The sequence below is a fragment of the Cibotium barometz genome, chromosome 18, assembly GCF_041138505.1.
Source record: "Cibotium barometz isolate CiBa-2024 chromosome 18, ASM4113850v1, whole genome shotgun sequence".
Classification (NCBI taxonomy): Eukaryota; Viridiplantae; Streptophyta; class Polypodiopsida; order Cyatheales; family Cibotiaceae; genus Cibotium; species Cibotium barometz.
In genome coordinates, this window is record NC_141063.1 from 48,899,245 (window position 1) to 48,911,899 (window position 12,655).

Sequence of the window (12,655 nt, forward strand, 5' to 3'; positions counted from 1 at the left end):
ATACATACATATATCCGTGATGTGTAGTATGTATAATTTAATGGCTTAATCCCTTAGAGATTAATGGTTTTATCAAAAGAAAAAATCATTTTTCCACAATTTGTTATAGCAGTAAATTGTGTAGGGCTTAAAACCCCATGTTTGTGCTCTCTTACAAGATTTAGGAGAGGGTTTTTAAGTCATAACTAAATTGGGGAGACACTTCATATCATCACTGCTGCCAACACAATAGTAGCTTAGTTGGATAGCACATTCAAGTAGTGCAGAGCAAGTCATGCGGGTTCGAATCGAATTGGCTATGGTGTATGGAGTCTCCTTGTACAAACGGTGGGGTGTGTGAGTTGTAAATTAACGTCAACAATAATTCATATACATACATATGTGTGTTATATGTATATACATTACATACATGTACATACATATGTCACACACATACTTAAGTTTTTTTATATTATAGTAATGATATACACATACACCCAATGAGGTAGGTATTATATAGTCTATCCAGAAAGCCTGGAACCCTTTTCACACGACAAGTTTTTAGTGGCAATAAAATCCTGAAGTTCGCCTGTGATGCTGCAGCTAGAAGGCAACGGTTAGGGTTTCGTTAATTGCAAGCGAGAGCTCTGCTACAGTTTGGCTAAGGTCTCGTCTCAAGCTACTGTGCGTCTTCTTCACAGAGCTTTCTTTTGCATCCGAGGTGAGAAACACATTGATGAACCCCTTTCTGCATCAATTGATTTGTTAGATGAAGAGATTTTCTGCCATAGATTAACTTTTCCATAACATGAAATAGTTGGTTTGGCCATAGGACTGAGCTTGAGCTGCTTAAACTAGGGTTTTATAGAGATCGGGAAGGATCAATTTTTGGCTATCACAACAGTCCCTTCTCAGTGTCATGCTAGGGCGTACATCACAGCAAAGCCAAGCACCACATCTGATGCAGCTTTCCATCATCAAAGTGAGGGTTTTTTTAGGAAAGACGGGGTTTTTTACTCTGTAGCAGTCTGTGCAAAGCTAGGGTTTCAATCAGGAAGACCAAACGTAACCACATCCAATATGCATCTACACAGATTGTGCATTTTTGAGTGAAACTACCATGTGCAGTCGGCCCTTTGCATAGATCGTGCACTGTTAAGCGTGTTGCAATGTGGCATCCACATCTATACCCTATTGAGTGTCCTCATTGTACAGATTTTAGCAAATGATATGCACTGCTCGTTTTCTATTCTAATGCTGCTTTCAATGTGCACCGCGTGCCGCCTGCATCAAAGCTTAACTCATGCTTTCTTTGTTCACCAGGTTATTTGCAGCTGCAATGGAGCAGCTAGAGCTTCTCTTGCTTCAGTTCCTACGGCCAGACAATGAGGCTCGCAGGCAGGCCGAAGAGCAGATCAAGCGCCTAGCAAAAGATCCCCTCATTGTATCAGTGTTGCTTCATCATGTGCGCACCGCACCTTCCAGCAATGTTCGGCAGCTGGCAGCCGTTTTACTACGGAAAAAAATTGTTGGCCATTGGATGAAGCTCACTCTTCAAGTCCGCGGGTCGGTGAAGTCAACTCTTCTAGAGAGCATCACTGTTGAACACAGGTGCCCTTTTTCTTGCCACCTTTTTTTAGTTCTTTACACTTGCAATGAGATCACTCTATATTTGCTAGGTTCACGTGGCTTCAGTTAAGATCCTTGTTGCAAGGCATGGACAAATAATACAGGGATGAAAGAAGAAAAAAACAATGCAGATGCCAGCTTGTGGCAGTAGCCCACGACTTGCCCTAGTGGACAGGTGTGGCTGGTTGGTGCTCTCTGAGCATTTTCATCTAGCAAACCACTCCCTTGCCACTGCTAGTGTGAACATGCTGATGGGTCCTGTTGGCAGACCGCCTGCGGTGGAGGGTGCTTGCCATTATCTCTGAAAGGATCATTTGCATCTGTCCTTGCCTGTTCATCAACTGCCCACTATGCAATGTGAATTGCTCTGGAGAGGCAGTGTGTTGCACCAACTTTGCTCAGTCTGTTTGTGAAACAGGTTCACGTTGAATTTAGGGTTGAAACAGTGCTAAGTTGGGATGTTTCAACCAAGATTTTCTGCAATACATCCATGGTGATCTCCTGGTCTGCGTCTCCAGGCATCCACTTGTCTGAACCCTGCTTATAGGTTTGGGTTAACACTGGCCCACAATTAAAGGCGAACCTTTAAGTCATTGGTAGTGCGATGTATTGCTGCCTGGCCCCACATGAACTGGTTTTTTGCGAATTTGCCATGTTGCTGCCCTTTGGGCTGATTAATCCAACCATCACACTGCCTGTGTTATCTTTTCACCCTGTGCCCATTGATGTTGGCCACACCTACCCGACAAAGTAGAAGGTTTAGAACTGTATGTGTTAGTGACAAGGTGTGTCACAAGAAACAGGCACTACACTTTGGTAGGGTGTACCAAGCTGGGACCTGTGTTTTTGCATGCATTTCCTCAACCACATCAGAAGTAAAGATCATAGCTGGATGAGCTGCCATTGCCAATCAGATACGCATTAGTTGTAAAGACCATAGCTTAGAGTTGGCTAGCTCACCACCCAGCCATAGTTCCTCCTTGAGTGTTTAGGAGCCTGAGGCTTGGCCACACCCAAACCGTCTTGTCTCATACCAAAAGAGGCACCGTCTTGAGTATATCTGGGTCCTTTTTATTAGAGAAATGCTCCCTCAACCCCCCCCCCCCCAACCCCACCCCACCCCATCCTCCCTCCCTCCCTCAATTGGAACCTGATTATTAGCATTCCACTCATTTATGTAGTCCCCATTGTAAAAACAGGTCCTTCACTTCATACTGTCCAATGATAAGTAAGTAATAGCCACATAAGGTTGCTAGCTCAGTTATGACCTTAAAAAAAACAATCAACACATGGTTCACCTGCTCATTTCAGTATGGGTGGCAGCAGGTGGTATCTTTGGGGCACAGTTTGCCATTCAATAATTGATTTTTCACGAAACCGGATGCATTCTGTTATATTTCAAACTTCATTGGGACACCATCTTTACCTTCAGGCCTTCAAGTTCTCTGTTGCATATGTATTATTCTTGTTGTATTTGGGTGCATAAGACAACCCTTTTAACAATGGCAAAAATGGGTTTTTTCAACAGTCCGCCTGTGCAGAGAGCTAGCGCAAATGTAGTGAGTGTGATTGCGAAGCATGCTGTTCCAGCAGGAGAGTGGCCTGAACTTTTACCGTTTTTATTTCAATGCAGTCAGAGCGCTCAAGAGGATCATCGAGAAGTAAGCCCTCGTTTATTTCTCGAAGACACAGTGGATGTTAGTCTTATTTGTTGGTCTCAAAATGGGCCTTGTATCTTGTGCTTGTGGACCAAGGAATACATAGCAAGAAAATGCTGTTACTTACCATGTGGCTGTGCTGTTTGATGTTGGTCTTATTTGGTTTTATTTCTCGAAGACACAGTGGATGTTAGTCTTATTTGTTGGTCTCAAAATGGGCCTTGTATCTTGTGCTTGTGGACCAAGGAATACATAGCAAGAAAATGCTGTTACTTACCATGTGGCTGTGCTGTTTGATGTTGGGTAATGTTGCTTCTTTATGCTTCAGGAGTTAAAATTATTGTTCCTTAGAGGTCACTCTAGGTTTATGCCCATAATTATGAAGACCTTTTGTCTGTTCTCACATGGAACCAAAGTATGACACATGGCATGCGGTTCTTCACCTTTGAAACAAAGCGAAGAAAGAAAAGAAAAGAAGAAAATTGGATTGGCATTAGTAATCATGTGGCAGTGGAGGGGTGAGATTGGATGGGTGCCTGTAATTGAGTTGTATCTGTGACCAAAAAGGTGCCAGCAGATGTGTGTGGACACTTGTGACCCGACAGGCATGTGACGCGATGGATGATAAGTTCCTGTGATTGCGGTGGTGCTTGTGATGACATGCTAGAAAAAAGTAACTTGACTACACACTTGTGACTGGTAGTCGTCTGAGATTGCTTACCAGTCAACAACCCCATTGTCCCCTCTCCACCCAAATAAACTCCCTTTCCTAACTATCCCCTTCACATTGTTGCCCTTGTCACCCCACCACATTCACCTCATGTTCAAATGCCCAACTTTACTGCATGTCCACCCTTATGTCCACTCTCACGCCAAGCCACCCTCACTGATCTTTGCCTGTCTATCCTCACCCCAAGCCAACCTCACTGCATGCCCAACCTCACTTGAAGGCCAGCCTCACCCCCAGGTGAACCTCACTCCAAGGCCAACCTTAGTGCATAAATCTCCCCTCATGGACCTTCACCAACGGATTCCCCAGCCTTACCTTGGCTTCCCCCTCGTGCCGTTGTCACCTTTCCCTTTGCCCACTTGTTTCCCCCTATGAACCTTCCCCACTCCATGACTCTCCATGGTTTCCCCTTCTCCCTTACTTGCCTTGGGAACCCTCTAGGCTACCACAATCATTCCCCTCACCTCGTCTATCGCGTTCCCTTCCTTCCTACCCCATCCTCCGGGCCCTTACACTCCCTTTGCAAACCATGTGCCTCCCAGCCTGGCCTGTGCAACGTGCTAGTATGGGCACATGGAGGGTTTTTTTGCATAGTCACAAGGGACGGGGCACGGTAACGGGGGATAGGGACGACCGTATGTAGGGAACGGGGACGTGGGTAGGAACGACACTAAAAAATTACTTTGTCGGCGCCACCCACTCGCCTATACGGGCAAAGCTTGCATGCCCATGGCCATGCACCGCCTCCATGAGGGGATGGGGTTGTTAGAAGTCATCTCCTGTCTAGTTTTATACACCAGGGCCTGTTGTGGGTGTGCCCGCCCTTATGTGGTGTTTTATCATTTTTCCTCACTCCCCGTATTTTTTCCCTATTTTCCCCATTTTTTCCAGTGGTGTGGAGGGATGCCAGAGGTTGGCAGGAGCACCTAGTGGCTGGCCGACTATCCCATTTGCAGTATTGTGGCTGGCCGACTGCCCAGACATCAGTCGTGGAGTACTTTGTTGCTGGCCGACTGCTCATGCAGTCGTGGAGGGCCACCAGTGCTGGCCGACTGCTCATATGGGGCATATAAATAGGCCCCATGCCCCCACCACTTCCTCATTCAGTCTTTTGCGGGATCTTCTTGTGTATATAGAGCAGAGTTACACGCCTACATCTCTCTCTTTCTTGTGCTGTATTTTTTCTGCATGCGTTTTGCTCTTGTGTTCCCAGATCTGGTCATCATCTCCGCTGCGTATTCTGACATGGTATCAGAGCCCTAGGCTCTAGATAGTTCTTGGGATTTGTGTGAGCAAGAGGGGGACTGTTGTGTGGCTGATTGGTGGACTGTTTTGGACTGTACGGGAAGAGGAGAAGCAAGAGGACGGCGGGCTGATTTGCTGGACAGCCACTTGCAAGTATTAGTTCTTCTTTGTTCCCACCCACCCACCCTTTTCAGAGTACATCCCCGCAATGGCAGATCTGTTTGAGATGGCCGAGAGGCATGTGAAGATCCCGACACTCTCCACATTCCCAATGGATCGTCAGTTGGACGGGAACAACTATGGCATATGGAAGGTTATGATGGAATCTGTTATGGAGTCTTACGACCTCGCTGATTTCGTCGTTGTTGGGGTTCCACGGCCGGAAGTAGAGGAAGGGGAGTTACCGTCGATCCGGAAGGACCGGGAGGCTCAGACACAGATGTGGGATCGTGTCAACGCCAGGGTCCGTTCGTTTATCTTTCTCAACTGCACACCACAGGTAATCAATCATGTAAAGCATATGACGCTGGCCAGAGGTATATGGCAGCATTTGGCTTCTCTTTACAACAGGGTATCGCCCATGAAGAGGATTTCCTTGGAAGTACAGATGCGGGTTATGAGCCCTGCAAAGTCGGCGACGATGCGGGAGCATATTAACAAGCTGCAAGCTCTTCAGCAGGAAGTTCTTCAGGCTGGGAAGGAGATATTGTCAGAGGACATGGCCATAACGTTGCTGTCACACTTGTCCTCTCAGTACTCAGCATTTTACTCGTCTTTGATTACTAGTGGCAGGCCCAGCACCATCACGTGGGAGGAGCTTGTGCCCATGGTCCTGGACCAGGAGGAACGATTCACGAACCCTCCTCAGGGTGGAGGTTCGGAGGCCTTAACTGGCCAACGGTCGAAAGGCCGTAACACGGGCAAAGGAAAGACTTCATCGGAGAAGTCTTCGGAGAAGAAGTCCGTTACTGACCGCGAGAAACTAAAGGCAGAGAGGACCTATAAATTTATAATGATTGTGGCGAGAAAGGCCACTATTGTAGGCAGTGTCCCAAGCGGAAGACCGAGAAGGGTGAAGATTCCTCAGCAGCAATCATGAAGACTCCGGCTTTTGTGCACATGGAGGTGGTGGACACCGATGTTTCATTTTCTTCAGGCAAAGAGGAGATTGGAGGACTCTCCGCAACGGATACTCGGGAATGGATTCTCGATAGTGGTGCTTCCAGGCACATGACTCCTTCCCGTTCTAGTTTACAGGATCTCTGTAAGCTTTTTGGTCACATTCTTACTGGGGATACATCCACTATCCCAGTTCACAGTGAGGGCAGGATGGAGATAGTTCCCGATGACAGAAGGGGGAAGCATTCCTCCCAGGTGTTGTATGTTTCGTCACTTGGTTTTCATCTGTTGTTAGTGCATCAGGTTTGCAAGACTGGCGTACGGGTGGAGTTTGATGAGCATTTTGTTGCTCTTCGGGACAAAGCAACAGGCCAAGTGGTTTGGGAAGGCGGAGTGGAGAATGGAGTTTACAAGCTTTCAGCACTCTCTCTCCCAAGTCCTCAGGTTTGTGATGAGTGGCCACTTAAGAGTGGATACGCTACAGGTGCAGGCTTGTCGGGACCAGATGGTGGATAGCTTGCCAGTAGAAAATATCTGAAGTTATTGAGTTTCAAACAAAATCCTCTTAGGAAACTCTTCTTAACACATATAGGGAGTTGAAAAAAAATAGAGCTGTAAAGAATGAATCAAAAATATTATTTTTCAATAGTAATAAACTAGGTAGAACCTGCCAAGTAGCACTAAATGTTTGTATATCTTATCAAAACCCAATTAAATATTTTTTGGGAGCAGTTGGCAGGAACTCTCTAGTACTGATGTTGGTAGTTCTTGTGTTCGTTAGTCAGAGGAAACTGAACAGGTAACTTATGCTCTGATGTCTCGTAGTATTCGGGACAAAGAACCTCTTGTAGATGAGGATGTTCTTTCCACGGGGACCAAAGCCAGGCAAGTGGCAGTTGATTACTTGCAGAAAGAGGTGCATACTCCAAGCTTTGTGGTTTCGGATTCAGAGGGGGTGGTTGACAGGTTTCAGAAGACCTTGCGTGGTCTTCAGCAGGTTTCCAGGACTTGTTTTTGCACTGTATAACAGGTGATGATCCTTGTGAGCAGTGTGATGCCTCTTTGACTCAGAAGCAGAATGGTTCATTGATCTGGTTGATGGACACCAGATTGGACGGGAGCTTCCTGATGAGGCAGTTGAGCTTATGGTTGCGGATGACTCTTTGGGAGGCAGGATTGCATTTCCTGTGGTTTCTGCGGCATGTGAAGGATCATGGACTCTTGTACACAGGAGGGGGATTGTTGGATGGAGTCCGACTCCACGGTTGGAGTGACTCAGTTTGGGGAGGAGATCTGGACACGAGGAGGTCTACTTCAAGCCCAGGAGCAGTCTTACGGAGCAGTAAGAAGCGGTCATGTTTTGCCTTGTCGAGCATAGAGGCAGAGTACCGGGCTGCTTGTGAGGTGGTGAGGATGCAGAGGTTGCATTGCAGGTTTGGGCTTCCATTGGAGGAACCCATGGTCATCCAGAGGCACTTTGTTCGTGAACAGATCGTTGCTGATGACATCTTGCTAGAGTTCTGTTCGACGGAGGACAGTACGGTGGACCTCTTCACGAAGTCACTCTCTCAGGATTTGCTCAGGCGGCACCCCGGCTCCCTGTGGTTGGTTTCACAGCTAGGAGCTGAGAGGGGGTGTTAGAAGTCATCTCCTGTCTATACACCAGGGCCTTTGTTGTGGGTGTGCCCGCCCTTATGAGGTGTTTTGTCATTTTTCCTCACTCCCCGTATTTTTTCTCTATTTTTCCCATTTTTTCTAGTGGTGTGGAGGGATGCCAGAGGTTGGCAGGAGCACCTAGTGGCTGGCCGACTGTTCCATCTGCAGTATTGTGGCTGGCCGACTGCCCAGACATCAGTCGTGGAGTACTTTACTGCTGGCCGATTGGATGTATGCAGTCGTGGACTTCTTTGTTGCTGGTCGACTGCTCATGCAGTCGTGGAGGGCCACCAGTGCTGGCCGACTGCTCATATGGGGCATATAAATAGGCCCCATGCCCCCACCACTTCCTCATTTAGTCTTTTGCGGGATCTTCTTGTGTATATAGAGCAGAGTTATATGCCTACATCTCTCTCTCTCTTGTGCTGTATTTTTTTTACATGCGTTTTGCTCTTGTGTTCCCAGATCTGGTCATCATCTCCGCTGCGTATTCTGACAGGGGTGTGATTGACCTTATCCCACCATGTCCATCCTGTTGTCCTTTTATGGGAAGTTGGAACTTGAAGTGCCGCCGCCAGGTGAGGAGGATGCCATGGATGATGGATGCCTTGTCACTTGATAGCTTGAGAGAGAGAGAGAGAGAGAGAGAGAGAGAGAGTGAGGCTTGAGCCTTGAAAGTTGAGGGAGAACTTGAGTGTGAGGGTGGGTGGGGGTGTGTGTGTGTGTGTGTGAAGCTTGAGAGTGTGTGTGTGTGTGAGAGAGAGTGTGTTGAGTCTTGAGAGGCTAGAGCTTGCTTGTGTGAGAGCTTGAAACTTGAGACCTTGGCCCTTGAGGCTTGCCGCTCGAGGGAGAGAGAGTGTGTGTGTGTGTGTGAAGCTTAAGCTTGAAGTGTGAGAGGGAGTGTGTGTGTCTTCTTACAGGGAGGGAGGCAAGAATGGGCCAAGGCTAAAGGCCCACGAAAAGCCCCCCCCCCCCCCCTAACGGCCATAAAAAAACAGTAAAAAATGTGACCGTTGCCCAAACGGTAACTTGGGGCGTTCCCATGCAGCCGTCCCTCATAGCCGTCCCCTCTTGGATCCGTCCCTGGAACGCCGTCTAGCTGGGGACGTCCATCCGTCCCGGTCCCAAAGTGTTCTCGGGACAGCGTCTCCCCGTTCCAAGTGTAACATGTGTTGCGGAAGCATGTTCATGATTAACGCTAGGCAAAGAAGATTAATGCTAATCCTATGTTTAGCAAAGACACAAAAGAGAAGGAGAGAGAGACCTAATCTATTGTATATTGCCAAAACATGCTATATATACATTGATCTTGCTGATTCACAGCTTCATGATGCATACCAAAGATCCTTGCAACCCTCTACTTGCAATCGGACAAGAAAAGCTCCTGTAGATCCACCACTGTGTTCTTGCTGCCTTGCAAACTCTGACAAATGGATCCTCTTGATCTTTGAATGATGATCCTAATGAATGCCTAATGATCCTATTTATATGAATTCGTAATCAAGTCGGTTTTGTCTATTTTACCCACAAAACATTGTCCAAAAAGTCATATTTTGTGTCCAAACTATGCCCAAAGGTGTCCCAACCATTGGGCTATGTCTTGGGCACTTCCTGGAGCCTGTAGGGTTGCAAAATCCACTCGAAATCTGCCCCTAAAGCTGCCCATATATTTGCTAATGAGAATATCCACGTCTATGAGCATCGGGATTAACGGATGCACATGACACCAAGGGTCCGTCCCCTCCGTCCCCTGTGATTATACTTTTTTGATAGAAGGGGATGGGGGCTAGCTGGGGTGGGTAGAAGGGCTAGAGAGGGTAGTTAGCCGCGGAGAAAGAGGCTGAGAGCTGGTTTGAGGGGTGGAGGTTTGGTAGGCCGGGGAGGAAAAGTGTCCCCATCATTCCCCGTTTACCTTGCTTAGAGTAAGGGGGGGTTGTATTGGTATACTCATGTAGGTTGTGTTTGTTCTCAGACCCATGTGCCATGACATTGGAGAACACTTGTACAAAAAGTAATTAGGGTGAGCGCAAGGGCAAAATCAGTAGCAAAACATTACGGTGTAGTAGCGAATAGATTTTCAGCAATAGTGTACCAGTTTTCGTAGCTTAGGCAGGTGTAAACCAAGTTGACCAAGGAGCCAATGGTTGGGCACCTTTTTAACCCATTTTGAACATGTAAAGTGGCTTTTATGACATTATTTTTTGGGATTGCGAAAGGCTGATTGACTAGAATAATTTGTTGAGGACTTTTGTTAACATTCATGGTACCATAAAATGGAGCATCTGCAAAGAGAGGAGGAAGGATCAAGCCATGAGTTTGGTTGATGGAGAATAGCCATGGTGGGTGTGTGGGGGAGAGAGAGAAAGAAAGAAAGTTATATTAAACGTCTTCAAAAGATTTAAAACCCAATGGGTCTATGAGACCAAAAGTGATACAATAGTGTCCATGTAATCTCATCATGGTACAAAAGAAAACAAAGACTAGAGCTATGAGCTATCAGTTGAGAGAGAGAGAGAGAGAGAGAGAGAGAGAGAGAGAGAGAAGCTCAAGAGAGATTGCACAACTCAAATGATACTCCATGTTATGATAGAACCACCCAAAGTACATGCTTTTATAGGCTTCAGGCCTTATCTTCTAAAGTAGACTTTAATAAGCGTTGATCACACCCATAGAGGGCGTTCACACCACCAACTCCGACATACATAATACTCCCCTTCGGAGTGATGGAGGTAATGTCCAACAAACCTTCAATAGTCTCTATACTCCAATACTAGGAAAGAAACAAGACATGTTACTTGTTATTGACTTAGAAGCTCATGAGCATGGCTCAGAGGCATAAAAGCATGGCTCAAAGACTCATGTAGCATGGTTCAATGCAAAGGATTCAGAGGTCAAGTCGTGCCTCGGGAGACAAATACATGACACGACCCCAAGTAGGAGAATGGCTGGGACAAAATAACTAGGGACTTCTGGGTAGAAAACCCGTGACTCAAACACAATAGGAACTATAAAATTTTGGAAGTAAAACTTTCCCTTGAGCGCACGTCAGTGAAGAGTAGTCTCTTTCAACCACGTTTCCATGCCAGTGCCGATGCAGAGTTTGTTGCGAAAGGAAATGATGTCCTAATGCATATGGTTGGACCTTCCATGGCATTGCAGAAACTCCAATTTGATTTAGGGGGAGTGATTTTGGAAACATAAAACCCCCAAATTTTTGCAAAAGCCCTAAATTAGTAGCTTCAATTCGATGAGCTGGTTGCTTCACATATGGCTGCTTGTTGGCATTGTACACTAACACCTGTTGAAATAATACATGTTGCTAGTTAACACTTACTGATATGCAGATTGCTAATTAACACCTATTGATATATGATAAACTGTTAATTAACACATGTTAGGCCTGAGTAAACACTTGCAAATTGCTAATTAACACTTATTTATATAAGGCATTCTGGCTATTAACACAAATTGTAAAAGGCAGACTGCTAACTAACATATGTCCTAACATATGTCAAACTGTTAATTAATACCTGTTAGTCCTATATAAACACCTCAAAATTGCTAATTAACACTTGTTTATATATGGTATACTGCTAAATAACACCTGCTTCATCTCATTTGGTTGCCAAGTTATCACAAAAATGTGAAACAAACAACACTTAGGGACAAAGAGATTCACAAATATGTGCTAGTATAAAGGTAGGCGTGTATCAAAGACGTCTTGTGAGCATACATTTTGCTAATTTTTGCATAAAAGCATGGGCTGAAGTGAGTCATCTCTACTCACCAAAAGCCGCTTTGTGGCTAGATGAGAGTTCTATATCCTTTGTTTTTTGAGCTTTGTCTCACAAAAATACACTTTCATCTAGCTTGTTGTGTTTTTGCTGAGGTATAAGAGGATAAGCAAGACAACCAAAAACACGCAAATGAGCCACAGAGGGCTTCCTACCATTCCAAGCTTCATAAGGGGTAATTGTCTGCAAGGTCTTGGTGGGCCATCTGTTTAACACATAAGTGGCACACATAATTGCCTCTAACCAAAAAACATGAGGCAAATCTTGGCCTTTAACCATGCAATGTGCCATCTCCATGAGAGATTTGTTCTTCCTTTTAACCACATCGTTTTTGCTGAGGTGTGTAAGATAATGTGCATTGATGTTTTATGCCTCTTTCAATCATACATACATGAAACTTCTTTGACATATACTGCATCTCCTCGATCTGTGTACGAAGGGTGCCAACTTTACATGCATACACATTTTCAGCCATAGAAAGAAAACGTCTAACTTTAAAGCATGTAAAAACCTTTGATTTTTCCTTCAACGGATACACCAAGGTGTGCCTGGAGTAGTCATCAATAAAAGTCACAAAGTAAAGATATCGCCCGATCAATGGTGTCCACATGGGACCACATACATCACTATGTATAAGCTGTAATATCTAGACATCCTTAACTTATCCATCTTTCGAGAGTGATGCCCGTTGCATCTTGCCCAAAATGCATCTCTCACATACATGTTTGACAGGGGTCTCAAGGTTTGACAACTCTGACACTATCTCTTACCTTTTAAGGCGCAACAAACTGCCAAAATTCAAGTGACCAAAGTGGGCATGCCATAGCCTTGCATTACTCATAGCA

At 45.7% G+C, this 12,655-nt stretch overlaps 1 protein-coding gene across 2 annotated transcripts in view; it reads left to right on the forward strand.

Moving 5' to 3' along the window:
- The first annotated feature begins 448 nt into the window (after nucleotides 1–448).
- The window catches only part of LOC147629432 (ARM repeat superfamily protein), a 102,975-nt gene continuing 90,768 nt past the window's right edge, over nucleotides 449–12,655 (forward strand). Inside the window, exons 1-4 of one of the 2 annotated variants that reach the window (XM_086812708.1) lie at nucleotides 576–700; nucleotides 838–961; nucleotides 1,303–1,590; nucleotides 3,137–3,269. In XM_086812708.1, the coding sequence (XP_086668834.1) occupies nucleotides 1,319–1,590; nucleotides 3,137–3,269 (405 nt within the window). In that variant the 5' untranslated portion in view covers nucleotides 576–700; nucleotides 838–961; nucleotides 1,303–1,318. Of the gene's footprint in view, nucleotides 701–837; nucleotides 962–1,302; nucleotides 1,591–3,136; nucleotides 3,270–12,655 lie in introns of both variants that reach the window. The other variant, XM_086812707.1, reaches the window with a different exon arrangement.